We start from the raw sequence: 17,852 nt of genomic DNA, 5'->3' as shown, positions 1-17,852 counted from the left end.
GAGTGTTCTTGAGAATCAACTTGCAAATTATGTTGTTGATGTTCGTGATATTGATGAAAGGTTCTCCGATCTAAATGGGCTTTGTGATCTTTCCAAAAGATTAGTTCAGACAAAGAAACATTCTACTTATCTTTTGGTATTCCGCTTAGTGAAACTTGCTCTACTTCTACCAGTTGTCACTGCCTCCGTTGAAAGAGCTTTTTCGACAATGAAGATTATCAAGAATGACTTGCGGAGCCAAATGAGTGATGATTTTTTAGTGGTTGTTTGGTGCCTTATTTAAAAAAAGATGTATTTGATAGAATTTCTAATGATGCTATTATTAAGATATTTCAAGATATGAAACCTTGTAGAATACAATTGTAATAATGTATGTAGTTGAATTTCAATTGTAAAAGAATGTTTTGATATGCTTATTCGTGTGTTTGGTTTCTTAATCCCCCTTCAAGGTGGTGTAATTATCACTATGTTTTGTAATACATATCAAGATATAATAATTTCTATTGTTCAGGGTGTTTTTGTATTGTTTTGAAGCCATTTTAATGCATTTTTTTTGTGGAGGAATAGTGCTTTTACTTTGAATTAGTGTTTATTTTAAGTTTTTTTAAATATAAAACTTTATGTTTGCTCTCCATTTGCACTTTCAGGAGCTAAAGAGAATTCAAAAGAAACTGAAAAACTTGTAGAGGGCCCTGCTTTTTGCAAAACAGGTATATTTGATCCGACCCATTTATTTATGGATATGATTAGCGTATTTAATTTCTTTGAACCACCTTCATAAAATTCTTGGCTCCGCCACTGCCTTTGTCTATCATGCAAGACTGCGGAGAGATTGACGATGATGTCACACACAGTATTGGGGTAGGGTGGATGAATTGGAGGCTCGCTTCCCGTGTGCTATGTGACAAGAAGGTACAACCACAACTTAAGGGCAAGTTCTATAAAGTGGTGGTTAGACCGGCTATGTTATATAGGGCGGAGTGTTGGCCAGTTAAGGTCTCTCACGTTCAAAAGATGAAAGTTGCTGAGATGAGAATGTTGAGATGGATGTGTAGGCATACCAGGAGCGACAAGATTAGAAACGAGGCTATTCGGGAGAAGGTAGGAGTGGCCTTGGTGGAAGACAAGATGCGGAAAATGTGACTGAGATGGTTTGGGCATGTGAAAATAAGAGACACAGATGCCCCAGTGCGGAGGTGTGAGAGGTTGGCCATGGATGGTTTCAGAAGAGGTAGGGGTAGGCCGAAGAAATATTGGGGAGAGGTGATTAGACAAGATATGATGCAACTACAACTTACCGATGACATAACCTTAGATAGGAGGGTGTGGAGGACCCATATTAGGGTGGAAGGCTAGTACATAGTCTCGTTATTCTCCCTTATTAGTAGGTGCATTAGCGCACTATTATTTCTTGTGCTATGATTTATGTTATTATCTATTACTTTCTGTACTTCCTGTACTTTGATTACTCTATTTTATCTGTGTCGCTATCGTTATTTGCTTTTCCATATCGCTATAAACTTCTTAACCTTATCTAACTTCTTTTTATGCTTTTAGTGAGCCGAGGGTCTTTCGGAAATAGCCAACTTACCTTGGTAGGAGTAAGGTCTGCGTACACTTTACCCTCCCAAACCCCACGTTGTGGGATTTCACTGGGTTGTTGTTATATATCCCCAACTTCCCCGAACCCCTAGACAAGCCAATTTGGTCCCTAAGATCTGATGGCATATTCACCATTGCCTCAATGTACAAAGCACTAAAAGAAATTGCATCCCAAAATAAAAGATCTCCAACCCCTAGATAATTTAATTGTATCTGGACATTACAATGCCCCAACAAAATAAAGTAGCGGTTATGCAGTCATGGTAGACTGCCAACACACAAACACCTACATTCTATAGGAATTGATGTAAACCCCGCATGTGTGGTATGTGGCTAAATTGAATCTGATAAACACATCTTCATAAAGTGCTATAAAGCTCGACAATTCTGGGGGAACTAGGCTTAACCAGACTATCCAAAACATCATCAACACTGAAGGAACCGAATGGCTTATGGCCATTAGCAACATCAATACCAAAACCAAAAAAAATCCCCTAAAATTAGCAGAGATCCTAATACAGATACCAGATTGAAAATCAAAGAAAAAAAATGAAACAAAGTTAAAGAAATTTGAAAAATTTATGATACTTGATTTGTTTTGAATTACTTGTCTCTAGTGGATATCTCATACATAGTATGTATTGTCCCTTTCTAAGAATCTTATATTACATATCAGATTTATCCCGTGACTAAACTAAACTTACCATGCATGATTAAAACGTCATGATAATATTGTTGAGAGGGGATATACTATAATATTCCTCTATAAATTAGTTGAGTGTGAGGACCTTTATTTTCTCACCTCAACTAAATAACAAGTACTCCCTATATTTTATATTAGTTGAATTTTTAACGTAATGCACACATATACTCAAGTACGAGACAAGATAATGTTACATATCATTTTTTAAGTTATAGTATTGTATGGGGAGTTGCTCCGGCAGATGGGGAGCCCTCAGATCAGCCATAGCAGCAGAAAGCAGAACCAGTCGACCGATATATTAGCTAAGGAAGGCACTAAACTACGGCAGGATGTTCCTTTTATGGAATGGACAGTGCCCCCGTGTTTGCATTGGAAGTAAACAGATCAAGGTTTCTACGTACTTCCGTTATGGAGGGTGCGGGCAGGGGGGACGGTGGGGAGGCCGGCTCCACATGACCCCGGTTGGTTGCCGAAGATGACCCCTCGCCTTGGTCTCCAAATAAGTTTTTTTCATAGTCAAAAGTACCTTAAAACCACGAATAAGTTGGAGATGAGGGTGACAAGGATGGAACTAATTTTGATAGGCAGAAAATGCCAATAACAGTTTATTGATGTTGTTAATTTTCAAGACTTACTTCGGGCCACTGGTCTTGTATATATATATATATAAATCTTTCTATTTTGTTGTCACTTCGGGGATATCTCATAAGAAAAAAGTTTTTCTATTTTGTTCATCACGCAGATCGACATAAATAAATATAAATTATTATGCTCACTAGAATATCCTTCAAACAACTAATTATAATTTCACTAGCAGTTCAAGTATTCAAGTATGGAATTAGCTAGCAAATATGCAGAGATAGAGTTTGAATTTAAAGTTTATAATTTCAAGATTTTAATTTGTTAAATGACATGGTTCTCAATTAATAATTTGTATTTACTCAATAAATTTTTTAAAGATAAATATAAGATTTGAATCGAAACTACAAAATTCTGAATAAAAAATTTGTACAAATTAAATAAGCTGCCCCAATTCCTTTAAACCCCATTCACTTCTTTCTAACCCAAACAACAAATACGTTTTCCTTAGTCAACCAAACCCACCTCTAGAAAATTTCAATAGTGCACCTCTAAAAAGCCAAGAAGAAGAAGAAGCAAAATTATGAATTTTCAGCTACAAATTTCAGAAGGATCATGAGCTCCAAATTTAGTTGTTTAACATCTCACATTAAATACTTTACCCAATTCATGTTCATGTTGTGCCTACTTGTTAGAATTTAACTAGAAAGTGAAAAATATTTGTGCTTTGTGAATCGTTCCTTAATTCATTTTGAAAATCCAATAAATTTTGAAACCCCACCAACGGTTCTTTTGTTTTAAACTTATGAAAGTTTGAACCCCATGAATCGTTTCTTGAATTTTAAAGTCCAACAAATTTTTAATCCCATGAATAATTCGACCTTGAATTCCACTTGTCAATCCTTCTAATTTACTGGAGATGTTTCGTGTTTTAGCTTGGCATATTTTTTATAAATTTTCTTCCTAAATAAGAAGTATTTAATAATAAAAAGAATTAGATGTAATTTTTTTCGAAACATTAGATATTTTAGTGATTAAATCTTCAAAGTGAGTTTCCATTTATATTTCTCAAATATGTATTTGGAAACTACTCGCTCTTTTCTTCACTTTTACTACAGTACTAATTTTTGAATTTGGTCAACTAAGGAAAATGGATTAGTGGTTTGAGTTAAAAAGAGAAGTGGAGCAATATAAATTTAATTGAGAGAGGTTAAAATAAAGTGAGATAAATTAGATGACATGGATCATTTAATCAGAGGAAACATTTATTTTATTATATTCTATAATCGGGTATTTGAGCCATATAATGCATTAGTAGTAAGTAATGTGCACATTTTGTCACGAGAAGGAAACAAATAGCCTCAACTTTTAGTGTATTAGTGGGTGGCATGAATGAGCCATTTATGATAGTCAGCTAACAATTTTTTCTTAAATAAATTAAACCTACGTATGTTGATATGTTTTTGTAAATTAATTGTGGTATTTTTAGCGATTGAGCTCGATCGATTTTACACTTTCTCAATTTTTGACACTAGAAAATTGACCGTATTCCATTAGTGTCTTTAAATTTTCTAAATAAAAAAAAGGTAAAAGTTGAACAACGTTGGTCAGTTTTTGTTGGCCAATTTTTTTGTAATGACTCAAACCGTCATTACTAAGGGATATGGGAAATGGTAAAAAAAATTTATCTGGACCCACACCATCCCCAGAGCGGACATAATCCCGCTACGGCTACGCCGCTCCAGCGGGATGTGGGATGTGAGCCTCCAGAGTGGGATAGTCGAGGCAGAACTTAATGTCGCGAATTCTTATTTTCCCTTCTTGTTCCTAAGTGCCAAAAAGAGGCGAAGGTTACCCCAATAACCCTCCGAAGGCTACCTAGGCTTGGGAAAGAAAGGAGAAGGAGATTTCAACACAAAAAAGGTTCCAATTAACGGAATTCAGGCCCACTTGCACCATCTTGTTGTCTGAAAGCTAGGATTGAAACCTCAATGCCTCTCTATATGATTTACACATATGTTTGGATGATCGTTAGTGTATCGTATGATAACATATATAAAAGTGACGACTGTATTGTATTTTCTCTTTCACTTTCTCAATGATACTTCATTTTTCTTTCTCCCCTCTATTTTTCACTTCACTTTCACCATCTCAAGAAAATAATCTTCTACACGTCATAACATTTTTAAAGTGATGGTGAATTCCCGTTCAATCAGTGCCAGAACGACCCTTGTCCAAAGGGTGTCAAGTGAAACTCTTTGATTGAAAATTTTCATTACGTAGATAAAAAAATAATTTTTTATATTAATGACTGATTTGATATGTTATTGTGCACTTTCATTATATTGAACACTAATCAATAGAATTCTATCCTGGCGATTATTCCTTTAGTTTCTTCTTAGCTCAATCTTGGCTTTACTTAATTAGTGATTGAATCCATAGATTGTTAAACTCACAAATACTCATACATAAAAATAAAACACCAAGGGAAACTACAACTTCTCTCGTGCTTTAATATATTTAAATAGATTAAAGCACAAGATTTATTCAATACAAAACATAAATACATAATTTAGAAAAGGGATTACAATCACAAATTAATAATTTAGTGTCATAGCTAGACACATACTTTTGTGGTAATAATTCTTAATGCTTTCTTCTTAAACTTAGTACATAATTTAGAAATTACAACCACAGAAGTATTTAGTAGCTTAGTACATACAACATAGCATAGTGTCATAGACAACACAATTATACTTTATACGAATGACCAGTTTGATATGTAATTGTGCACTTTCATTGTATTGAACACTAATCAATAGATTTTATTCTGTCGATTCTTTATTTTGTTTCTTCTTAGCTCAGTCTTAGTTCCACTTAATTAGGTTGAATTCATGGATTTTTAAACTCACAAACACCCATACATAAAAATAGAACATCAAGTAGATCTACAACTTCTCTCGTGCTTTAATATATAAAAATACATTAAAGCATGAGATTTATTCAATACAGAACACAAATGCATAATTTACGAAAGGAATTACAACCACAAATTAATAATTTAGTGTCATATATAGACACATACTTTTGTGGTAATTCTTAAATACTTCTTCTTAAGCTTTCTTTAGAGCAATATTGCCAATGCAATAGTTTTCACTGCAGCCGTTCATGCAATTTCCAAACTTGTCCTTATCTGCAAAATTACATAATCGTTGTGTAAAGCAAGATTAAACATATATCGTGTGAAAAAACGTAATGATATAATATGTGATAGCGAAAAAAACAAACAAACAAGTATAGCAAGACAAAGAGTGTTAGTTACATACCATATTTGATAAGAAATTTGTAACAGTGACCTAAAGCACATCCAACATTACAAACATGATTTTGAGTTTGTTCCTTATCAGTAGTATCAATTGATTCACCTAGAGCGCATAAGAGAGGGCAAGTAGAACTACAAGACATCGAATAATCGCACGATTTAAGACAATCGAGCATACATGATTGAAAGTCTCCAACGGTCTCAGCATTATTCTGATCAGTAAGCAAAAGCATTGCAAGAAACAAAACCAATACAACTTTAAATGCCATACTTAATTGTATGATACTATTGTTATTTGGTTGATGTCAAAAAAAGGTCCTCACCCTAAGTTATTTATAGAGGAAATCATATTAAACATATTTCTGAGATATTATAATATAAAAAATATAAATTTATAATATTTGTAGTTGTAAAAAACGTGTTCAAAGTTTGAATGATTGAAGTTCTTTGGGGTACTGTATAATGTTACACAACTTACAAAAGGTGTTTCAACCTTATTAATAGTCTTAATTGATTCACCCTAGTATGAAAAGAATATGAAAAATCAATCGAATCGAATTGTATCAAAAAAATAATATAAAACAAAAATAATATTAATTTATGCTATATCATTACTAAAAAAAAGGTGAAAATCAATCGAAAAATGTCACGATCCAATTCATCGGGTCGTGCGGGCACCTACTCTAACACCTAGATAGGAGAACTCTTAAAAAATACATGTGGAAGTTTAACAAATACCATTATAAATCCTAAAGGAGTCAGGAATACACCAAAATTGATTTTTTAAAATTCTAAGGTTTATTACAAGAGACACTTAACACCACCAAGAATACTAGTCTAAACAGGTACAAGAACTTCTAGAGATACAGTATAAATAAAAGCAAGACACAGCTCCCACCATAAGGACTGAAGAATAGAAGCTGTTGAAGACTCATCTTCGTCTTAGCCTATGAAACATCACTAATCCTGCAACCAGACTATTCCAAGTGGCATAACAAGAATAGTATCAGTACAAACAACACATACTGGTAGGCATTATCAGTCAACCCGATACCCACCGCATAATATAAAGGAATCGATAAGAAGAAAACATCCAACGTTACAAACAGTTGTAGTAAGATTTAGAGTTGCAACTTCATCAGAAATTGTTGTAAATGGCGAAAGGCAACCGCGGACACACAAAAGTAAACCCTTAATATCACGTGAAGCTGATAATTTTGTTATACATTGTGGCGGACATGGTATGTTACAATCAACGAGGCAATAAAGCTTTCAGCACTTTTGAATTTTGTAACACATCCTACCACAAAATTGGCCAGCCACAGACTTATGATCTGTAAAAACAATCATTGCAAGGAACAACACTACAACAACTTTCAATGCCACTGAGAGTTAATTTGCACTAGAGTTGATCTTGTTATTAGGTTGATGTATGTGAAAATAAGCTTAGCTTCTCTAGTATTTATAGAGGAAATACAAACATATATACATACATCATTTATATTGTTTTTACATTATTATATCTAGAAGATATATAATTTGTGTGATGGAGAATCAATGGCGGAGACACTCTTTTCCAAAGGGTATATCAATTGAGACTTCTGAGTTCGTTGGAAAATTATATAATGTTATATGTCACGATCTCAACCCGCTGTGACTGGCACCCACAATACTAATTCTAATATTTACTTTTAATTAATTCTAAGAATATATTTAGTTTGTGTCTAGGTGAAATATTTTATCTATTTGGAGTGTGATGTGACAATTTTTTAAAATGAAAGAGAGAGTGTAGCCAGTCTTCCCTTAGAATTTCTTCTCTGATATCTATATCTATCTTTTGCCTTAACCACATCAAAGAGGAGTTGAACCTCTTCTAACACACCATGGTGAGAGTGGACTAAAAGAGAAATATGTGTTTCTCAAACTAAGAAGTGATAGTTTAGGTATGAAACTCAAAAAAGAGGAATAGTTTAGATGTGTGTTTGACATTTATCTATTTTTCTTATTTGAACTATATTAAAACTCCTAAAATTTAAGACTTTAAAATGAACCAGTTGGCCGATATATTAGCTAAGGAAGGCACAAAACTACGGCAGGATGTTCCTTTTATGGAATGGACAGTGCTCCCCGTGTTTGCATTGGAAGTTCACAAAGCAGACAAGGATGGAACTAATTTTGATAGGCAGAAAATGCCAATAACAGTTTATTGATGTTGTTAATTTTCAAGACTTACTTCGGGCCACTGGTCTTGTATATATATATATATATATATATATATATATATATATATATATATATATATATATATATATATATATATATATATATAAATCTTTCTATTTTGTTGTCACTTCGGGGATATCTCATAAGAAAAAAAGTTTTTCTATTTTGTTCATCACGCAAATCGACATAAATAAATATAAATTATTATGCTCACTAGAATATCCTTCAAACAACTAATTATAATTTCACTAGCAGTTCAAGTATTCAAGTATGGAATTAGCTAGCAAATATGCAGAGATAGAGTTTGAATTTAAAGTTTATAATTTCAAGATTTTAATTTGTTAAATGACATGGTTCTCAATTAATAATTTGTATTTACTCAATAAATTTTTTAAAGATAAATATAAGATTTGAATCGAAACTACAAAATTCTGAATAAAAAATTTGTACAAATTAAATAAGCTGCCCCAATTCCTTTAAACCCCATTCACTTCTTTCTAACCCAAACAACAAATACATTTTCCTTAGTCAACCAAACCCACCTCTAGAAAATTTCAATAGTGCACCTCTAAAAAGCCAAGAAGAAGAAGAAGCAAAATTATGAATTTTCAGTTACAAATTTCAGAAGGATCATGAGCTCCAAATTTAGTTGTTTAACATCTCACATTAAATACTTTACCCAATTCATGTTCATGTTGTGCCTACTTGTTAGAATTTAACTAGAAAGCGAAAAATATTTGTGCTTTGTGAATCGTTCCTTAATTCATTTTGAAAATCCAACAAATTTTGAAACCCCACCAACGATTCTTTTGTTTTAAACTTATGAAAGTTTGAACCCCATGAATCGTTTCTTGAATTTTAAAGTCCAACAAATTTTTAATCCCATGAATAATTCGACCTTGAATTCCACTTGTCAATCCTTCTAATTTACTGGAGATGTTTCGTGTTTTAGCTTGGCATATTTTTTTATAAAATTTCTTCCTAAATACGAAGTATTTAATAATAAAAAGAATTGTATGTAATTTTTTCGAAACATTAGATATTTTAGAGATTAAATCTTCAAAGTGAGTTTCCATTTATATTTCTCAAATATGTATTTGGAAACTACTCGCTTTTTTCTTCACTTTTACTATAGTACTAATTTTTGAATTTGGTCAACTAAGGAAAATGGATTAGTGGTTTGCGTTAAAAAGAGAAGTGGAGCAATATAAATTTAATTGAGATGGGTTAAAATAAAGTGAGATAAATTAGATGACATGGATCATTTAATCAGAGGAAACATTTATTTTATTATATTTTATAATCGGGTATTTGAGCCATATAATGCATTAGTAGTAAGTAATGTGCACATTTTGTCACGAGAAGGAAATAAATAGCCTCAACTTTTAGTGTATTAGTGGGTGGCATGAATGAGCCATTTATGATAGTCAGCTAACAATTTTTTCTTAAATAAATTAAACCTACGTACGTTGGTATGTTTTTGTAAAAATAATTGCGGTATTTTTTAGCGATTGAACTCGATCGATTTTACACTTTCTCATTTTTTGACATTAAAAAATCGACTGTACTCCATTAGTGTCTTTAAATTTTCTAAATAAAAAAAGGTAAAAGTTGAACAACGTTGGTCAATTTTTGTTGGCCGATTTTTTTGTAACGATCCGAACCATCATTATTAAGGGACATAGGAAACCGTAAAATTTTGCCATCTGGACCCACACCATCCCGCCAGAGCGGGCATAATCCCGCTACGAAGACGCCGTTCCAGCGGGATGTAGGCCACCGGGATAGTCGAGGCTGAACTTAATGTCGCGAATTCTTATTTTCTCTTTGTAACACCCCAGATTTTTTTCACCAAAACTCGAGCCATTCTTCATGTGCGTGTAGGATCGAACTTGGTGACTCCTAGTTGTATATATGAGTTAGGATCAATTCCTAAGTATTTGAAGTGTATTAGCTGTGATTTAGGGTCATAAGGTATCCCTAAAACCAAGTCAAGTCCAAAGAATTCCTCTCGGCTAAGTTTCCAGATGAGTCCGTATAAGGGTCAAATTCAAACGACCATATCTCTTAGAATATAGTGAATTGTGTGTCCCATACCTATCAAATTAAAGTTCCTTGAGTCCTCTTTCCAATGCCACCAAGATTGCATTTTTTGGAGTTCGGAGTCAAAAATTATGACTATTTTACTATAGACTATCACTGCAGAAATTTCAGGCCTGGGGCTTCAGTGGCGCCCGACGCCACTATAGCGCCCGAAACTAGCCTCAGTAGTTTTTCCCTTGGCGCGGCGCGCCACTATTGCACTTGCAGGTTTTTTTGCCCATTTTTCCAGATTTTTGATGAAGGGCAACTTGGTCATTTTTCCTAAACATATATACACAAACTTGAAACGTTTTGGGATCAAATTCTGCACATTTTCACCTCCAAAGAACCCTAACCTTCACCCTTTTCTCTCTCAATTCATCTCTAACAAGATTCGCCCTCAAAAAAATTCAAGGATTCAAGCTTCCCATTGAAGACCTAACATCAAGATTTCTTCAAAATCCACTCTAAGGTATGTAAGGCTAACCTAAAATATGGATTGAGTTCTTCCATATGCCCCATAGATGTGTTGGATGGAAGTTGTAAAAGGCTTGAACCTTCTATGAAGGTTTTTTTGAATTTTTCCTAAACTATAGAATATTTTTATATATTATTAATTGGATGATTTTCATGACTTGAATAATTATTATTCATATTTGTTTCATAAACTGTAGCTACATATTGACTACAAATGAATTTTATCTATAAATTCATATGTATTGATGGTGTTCTTGAGTTGAATTTTGTTGAGAGTATGGATTCATGTATTCATTCACATGAACCTAAGATGAGGTTTCTTTTTGTCATAATTGTCTTAAAGTTGAGATTGATGGTTTTTGTGTGTATATGTATTGATTGGAATGAAAAGAATGAATTGGGATAGTTATGAATGTGAATGACATAAAAAAGGAACGAAACCTTGGTAGAGCTAGAATATCCTTTTGTCTCTATAAATTGAACATAAAATTAAATAAGTATTTTGGAGCAAGATGTATGATGATGATGTGAATGATGATGTTTGATGATGAGGTGAATGATGTTTGTTTAACTAAGGAAAAATGATTGATGAAGAGGTTATGTTGATGATGATGTTTTGAGATGAAATGGATTGGAGTCTAATGTGACTACAAGATATGTAATTTGCATAATTTGATTTGATTGGAGTCATATGAGTATAAATGATTGATTGAGAAGGAGTTTTAAATAAATAATTTGTGAACATTTTTGCATAAACTATTTATACACTATTTTGAGTTTAAAGAATGATTATTTTCATCTTTGATTTAAAAAGAGTTTAAGCATGAGCTGAGTTTGAGAAGTCTTTTAATTATTTTTGAACATGAATATTTTAAGTATAAACGAGTTGAGTATTTTTACATAAAAATGTCTATTTTGAATTTGAGTTGAGGAGTTGAAATTATGTTTTAAATGCATCTAATATTTTCTGCATTCATTGAGTTGAAATGGTATCAAATTCAAAAGGAAGAGTTTGATGATTGAGATGAGTTGATTGTGAAAGAAGGTCCAATGAGACATGATTGATTGAGTTTTGAAAAGAGTCCAATGAGACTAAATGAGTTAATTTGAAACTAAGTCCTAAGAGACTAAATGAGTATTTTGAGTATTTTACTAACTTGATAAATATGTGCATATTGAGTCTTGGGAAGAGTATTGAGAACCAAATTGGGTAAGAGTGTCCATACTTGAATCTCATAAACTGTGCCGCCAACATAGGAAGGGATTGGACCGTTAAAGTCAGATGTTTCCCATGAGATTGGACGATTAAAGTCGGATGTTTCCCAATTTATTATCCTGAAATGATAGGACTTGACTAATTGATGGAATCCATGATTGGTTGATTTGTTCATGCCCTAGCAAGGTATGGACGGATGTGGCAACGACATGGCTCATTGTGCATCACCTACTTATAGGTGGTGAGATTTTATCAGTTAGAGAAACTCCCAATTGAGTGGATTGTGCTTGATATGATTGATTTGATTGAGATTGAAGCTGATTGAGATTGAAACTGATTGAGTTGATTTGTAAAACCTTGTTAAATTTTAATTTGCATATCTATTGAATTGAGTCCTTTGACTTTATTGTTGAGTTGATTGTATATGATTGGATTGGATTGGATGGTATGTGATTGGATTGTAAACGATTGGATAGGATTGAATTGGATTGTATAAGATTGGATTGGATTGGATGGTATATGATTGAATTGAATTGGATTGTACATGATTGGATCGTATTGTATGTGATTGGATTGGATCGGATCGTATATGATTGGATTGGATCGGATTATATATGATTGGATTGGATCACATCGTATATGACTGGATTGGATCGGATTGTATATGATTGGATTGGATTGTACATGATTGGTCTCTGTCTAAACTGAGTTCTTACTTTAGACTTATGATACCTTGATTGAGTATCTCTTATATTTATGACTTGAGATATTTGAGTCAGTATTGTTTTATCTTGACACATGTTTCATTCAGCCATATTACATACTTGTACATTTCACGTATTGACGTTCATTTGAACCTGCATCGTTTCATGATGTAGAGACAGATTTAAGAGATCATCAATAGGTGCACCATTGAGGATCTATTCACACTCAGCTTATTGGTGAGTCATCCCCTATATTCGGAGGACACCACTTATGTTATTCTTGCGTTGAGTTTAGTTCTTTTTATTTTGATTTGAGGTAGCCATAAACATGTCATTGGCACCAATTAGATAGTAGTGATAAAGGCTTCATAGACTAGATAGTGATGGGTCGATTGAGTATTTTAAATTCCTTGAATTGTTCTTGTCAAACTGTTTAACGACATAGATTGGAGTTTGATTTGTTGGCCCATGGCCTTTATTCTTCGAGTTAGATTATTGATTGAGATTGCCCACTTAATTACCTCTTTGTTTTAATTATTCAGCTGATTGAATGAATGAACGAATGTGTGATCAGGTCAAGTGGTTCGCTTGGGAGCCAAAAATGGTTTTTAAGTGTCGGCCACGTCTAGGGTACCCTCCTGTGGCGTGACACTCTTCTTGTCCCTAAGTTCCAAAAAGAGGCGAGTGTTACCCCAGAAATTCTCTAAAGGCTGCTCTAGGCTTGGGAAAGGATGGAGAAGGAGATTTCAGCATAGAAAAGGTTCCAATCGGCGGAATTCAGGTCCACTTTCATCATCTTGTTGTTTGGAAGCTAGGATTAAAGCCCCAATGCCTCTCTACAATTGTTTGCCGCCTAGGTAGGCTAGGTTTCTCTAATTGATTAGTTGTAAATTTGTTCTCACGCATTCTATATTGTAGTTGACAGAAGATTTCATGCCTAGGACTTCGGGCACAGAGTTTGAATGGCTCAATGTATTGTATTTGTTGTTTAGGGTAGGAATGTACAATGTAAGTATGATTATCTTGTGACTAGTGATGATAGTCTAGTTTTTGGTTGATAACTATAATACTGCTTATTGATATGATTGATGGTCTTTGTAAAGATGAAGGTGAAGAAAATTATCGGATTAGAGTGATATCCTAAGGCTTGTGACAATCGAGGGGGGATCCATATAAATATAGGGGATTTATATATTTATATGCGTGAGTTTATATTTATAGTTCTATGTGAAATATCTGAGTAATGTGAATAGTGAAATAAAGGATGAATGTGAATGACTTATTTGATAGCCTCTTGCCATGAACCTATTTGATTACCTGTGGCTGTAGGTTATGGTTATTCTATGTAATAAAGAGACTCCTAATAGTATTCAAGTAATGTTGTGATGTCTACCATGGTTTTAATGGTTGTGGTTCAGTGATTTATATGTGGTTGTGATCTGTCTATAAGTTCAAGATCGTGAAATCTATAATCTTGAACTTGCTCTACTAATAGTGATGCCTTGAATAAAGAAGGTTTGATGAAGTACTGTAGATGAAGGGAAAGATAGAACGAAACCAATGAAATGACTAATTATGAATTACTGCATGCAATGAACCCATTACTTGATTGTGCAAGTATGTGAACTATTCATTGTGGACTGTGATTATGGTTGTGATTGTGATGTTGAATCGGATGTCACGTACCAATACATATATTAGATCTGGTGTCACATTTCAACACACACACACACACACATACACACACACACATATATATATATATATATATATATATATATATATATATATATATGATCGGGTATCACATTTCGACACATATATGATTTGGGTATGGGTTCCATGAGAGAACCAATGTGTGACTATCATCTGTGAATTGATCTTGACTATATGTGTGATGATAGAGAAACTGATCAGATTATAATTGAGCATGCCCATCCTGTGTAATAACTGATATGAAAGGAACGAAGGTCCTAGTGTTACCATGTTGACTGTTATAATTGAGATTTACCTTGTGAAACTGTATATTTCTCCAAAAATGATAAATTGATAATGTGTTCATGTATATACCTGATTGAATTATGTTATGGGTGCTAGATGCATCCGCAAAATAGGTATGAGGTTGTGGGTAAATCAGAGGAAAAATAGTCAGTGTGTTGTTAAGGGAGATTAATGACTTAAGATCAGTTATTGTTGATGTCCTGTAGGCACATGGGTTAAAAAGAGGATTAGAAGGTTTTCAGAGATTCTGTCTTCGGGCAGGCCGCCTTAGAGGGAGGAATCCCGCTGTGACGAGGCCGCTAGAGTGGGATAGGTCCCGCCATGGCAGGACAGTAGCGATTAGGAGGTGAGCTTTAGTCCCACTAATGTTTTCCTCTTCCAAGTGAGATGTTAATTATCCTAAGGTCATGTGATAGTGTGAAACTAAATATAGTAGACGGGTTAGAAGGAGTTAGTATTGACCCGTAGTTTGAAAACTTCTCTATGTGATAGAAGGGCTAGGCCTTGATTTGTATTAGAGTTGGCAGTGAACCAACTAGAAGGGATGAAAGTTAGGCGTGAACGAATTTAATGAGTTTATGAGAATGATAAGAGCTTTGCATAAGGTTTGGCGGTGAATCTCTTAAGAGCATGTTTTCTTCTTGTCGATTCCTTTATATGACGCAGTGGGTATCGAGTTGACTGATGATGCCTATCAGCACGTGTTATTTGTACTGATATTATTCTTGCTATGCCACTTGGCATAGTCTGATTGTAGGTTCAGTGATATTTCATAGGTGAAGACAAAGATGAGTCTCCAATAGCTTCCACTCTTCATTCCTTATGGTGTGAGCTGTGTCTTGCTTTTATTTATACTATCTCTAGAAGCTCCTGTACCTGTTTAGACTAGTATTCTTGGGGTGTTAAGTGTCTCTTGTAATAAACCTTAGAATTTTAAAAATTCAATTTTGGTGTATTCCTGATTCTTTTAGGACTTATAATGGTATTTGTTAAACTTCCGCATGTATTTTTATAAGGATTCTCCTATCTAGATGTTAGACTAGGTGTCCACACGGCTCGATGGGTTGGATCGTGATATTTTTTGATTGATTTTCACCTCTTTTTTTTTAGTAATGATATAGCATAAATTAATATTTTTTTTGTTTTATATTAATTAGTTGAGAATAAGAAATAAACAAATAATAAGAAAATGAAAACGTAGAAGTAGACAAAGTGGCAGAAACCTACAGCTCTCAACTGTCCTGTATATTTTAATGGATGAAAGGACCCACGGGTCGACCTAGAAGCTCTCGGTCAAACTCAGTAATTTTTATTTAAATAATGTATTTGTATTTGTAAATTTATTAAATAGATATAAATATTAAGTTTACACTATTATTGGACAAAACATGCAAAAAGAATCCTTAGTAGTTGTTTCCAGAGTAAAAACATGTAAAATAACCTAAATAAATTGTGTGAATTTTTGTGATGGAAAATCCATGATTAATCGGTGGCGAAGCCATCTTTGTAAAATATAATTGGACTATTGTACACATGATCCCCCGGAAGCTTTAAAAATAATACTATAAAATATATATGTTTCCTCTATAAATAGTTTAGGGTGAGGATCTTTTTTTGACATCAACCAAATAACAATAGTATCATACAATTAAGTATGGCATTTAAAGTTGTATTGGTTTTGTTTCTTGCAATGTTATATTTCCTGATAGTTTGGCCATTGTGTTGATCCTTTATATGTATTTACTGTTTTTTAGATCAAGAATGAGAAGAATGAATCCGGAAAGGAAAGGCTCTTGCATTGTAAGGTTGTTGAAGTTTGAATTTGAGGTAGGTGATGGTCTAATGTCCATATGTGCTTCATATACTTGTTAAATTGCTTCATGATATGCATATGTGTATATGAATAGGGAAACATGCTAGATTATGTGTGAAATGATCACGTGTTGGCCTGTTTTTTATGATGAACTTGTTCTTGGTGATATAAATGTTGTAAATACTGAATGTATTTGTGATTGTGGTACTTTGGATCGGGTGTCACACTCTGACACATAATTTGGATCGGATGTCACATTTCGACACATATTTAAATCCAGTGTCACGTTCCGACACATAATTGAATCGGATGTCATGTTTTGATACATAATTGGATCGGGGGTCACGTTTCGACACAAAGTTGATTGTTTGTAGGTCCCTTGATAGGGCCCTGGTGTGAAGTTATAGCATGTGGAAGTTATTGAGTTATGATATTGCTGAATAATAGTTGAACTTGAGATTGGTTGACTTATTCTATATATGTATATGTCTATTGTGTTGAATTTACTTGTCTATGATCCGCTTATTGGCTAACCGCGTGATTCTACCAGTATATCATTGTCTTTGTGTATTGATACTACTCTTGCTCTGCCGTTTTGATGAGTACAGGGCATATTCAGCTAGTTGCGGAGAGACCTCAGTTGGAAGATTAGAAGTTTGTTCAAAGTCCAAAGGTGAGCTACTCTATCGTGCTGCGTGGACTTTTCCATTAATTTCAGTCCTTCTTTCGGGACTTAGATGCTTAGACATTGTTTTAGTAGTTTTACTTCTGTTTGGGGAGTGTTTCCCCTTTTCTTACCTTAACACTGTTAGAGTTTTGGTACGGACGACTTTCAGTTCCTAGAATGTGTTGACTTTAGCATTTTCGTAGTTATTAAAATTGTTGGTTGAGTTTATGAAAACGCGGTATTATTTTCTGGTTATGTTCTTTCTTCTACAAGGCTTTTAATATTTATTGCTTAAGTTAATAAGCCGGGCTGTAGAAATGGTTCTTCCACTGAAATAAGTTTTATGGGTGCCAATAACAATGGGTCGGAGTCATGACATATAACATTATATAATTTTCCAACGAACTCAGTCTCAATTGATATACCCTTTGGAAAAGAGTGTCTACACCATTGATTCTCCATC

At 33.8% G+C, this 17,852-nt stretch overlaps 1 protein-coding gene across 1 annotated transcript; it reads right to left on the bottom strand.

The window, feature by feature from the left end:
• Positions 1-5,829: 5,829 nt before the first annotated feature.
• Positions 5,830-6,527, bottom strand: LOC129876747 (protein TAP1-like). The gene is made up of 2 exons (XM_055952244.1): positions 6,211-6,527; positions 5,830-6,077 (listed from the first exon to the last, which is right to left on the bottom strand). The coding sequence occupies exons 1-2, from the start codon at positions 6,473-6,475 to the stop codon at positions 5,998-6,000; spliced, it is 345 nt and encodes a 114-aa protein (XP_055808219.1). The 5' UTR covers positions 6,476-6,527; the 3' UTR covers positions 5,830-5,997.
• Between the last annotated feature and the right edge of the window lie 11,325 nt (positions 6,528-17,852).

Source organism: Solanum dulcamara, chromosome 12 (assembly GCF_947179165.1).
Source record: "Solanum dulcamara chromosome 12, daSolDulc1.2, whole genome shotgun sequence".
NCBI classification, from domain to species: domain Eukaryota; kingdom Viridiplantae; phylum Streptophyta; class Magnoliopsida; order Solanales; family Solanaceae; genus Solanum; species Solanum dulcamara.
The sequence above is the reverse complement of the archived record's forward strand: the minus strand, read 5'-3'. Positions and strand labels throughout refer to the sequence as shown.

What these genes read in the sequence shown, in the direction of transcription:
- LOC129876747 (XM_055952244.1), bottom strand. Translation starts at nt 6,475, where the DNA reads ATGGCATTTAAAGTTGTATTGGTTTTGTTTCTTGCAATGCTTTTGCTT. An exon ending in CAAATTTCTTATCAAATATG is followed by an intron (nt 6,078 to 6,210) that starts GTATGTAACTAA and finishes GTAATTTTGCAG; the next exon opens with ATAAGGACAAGTTTGGAAAT.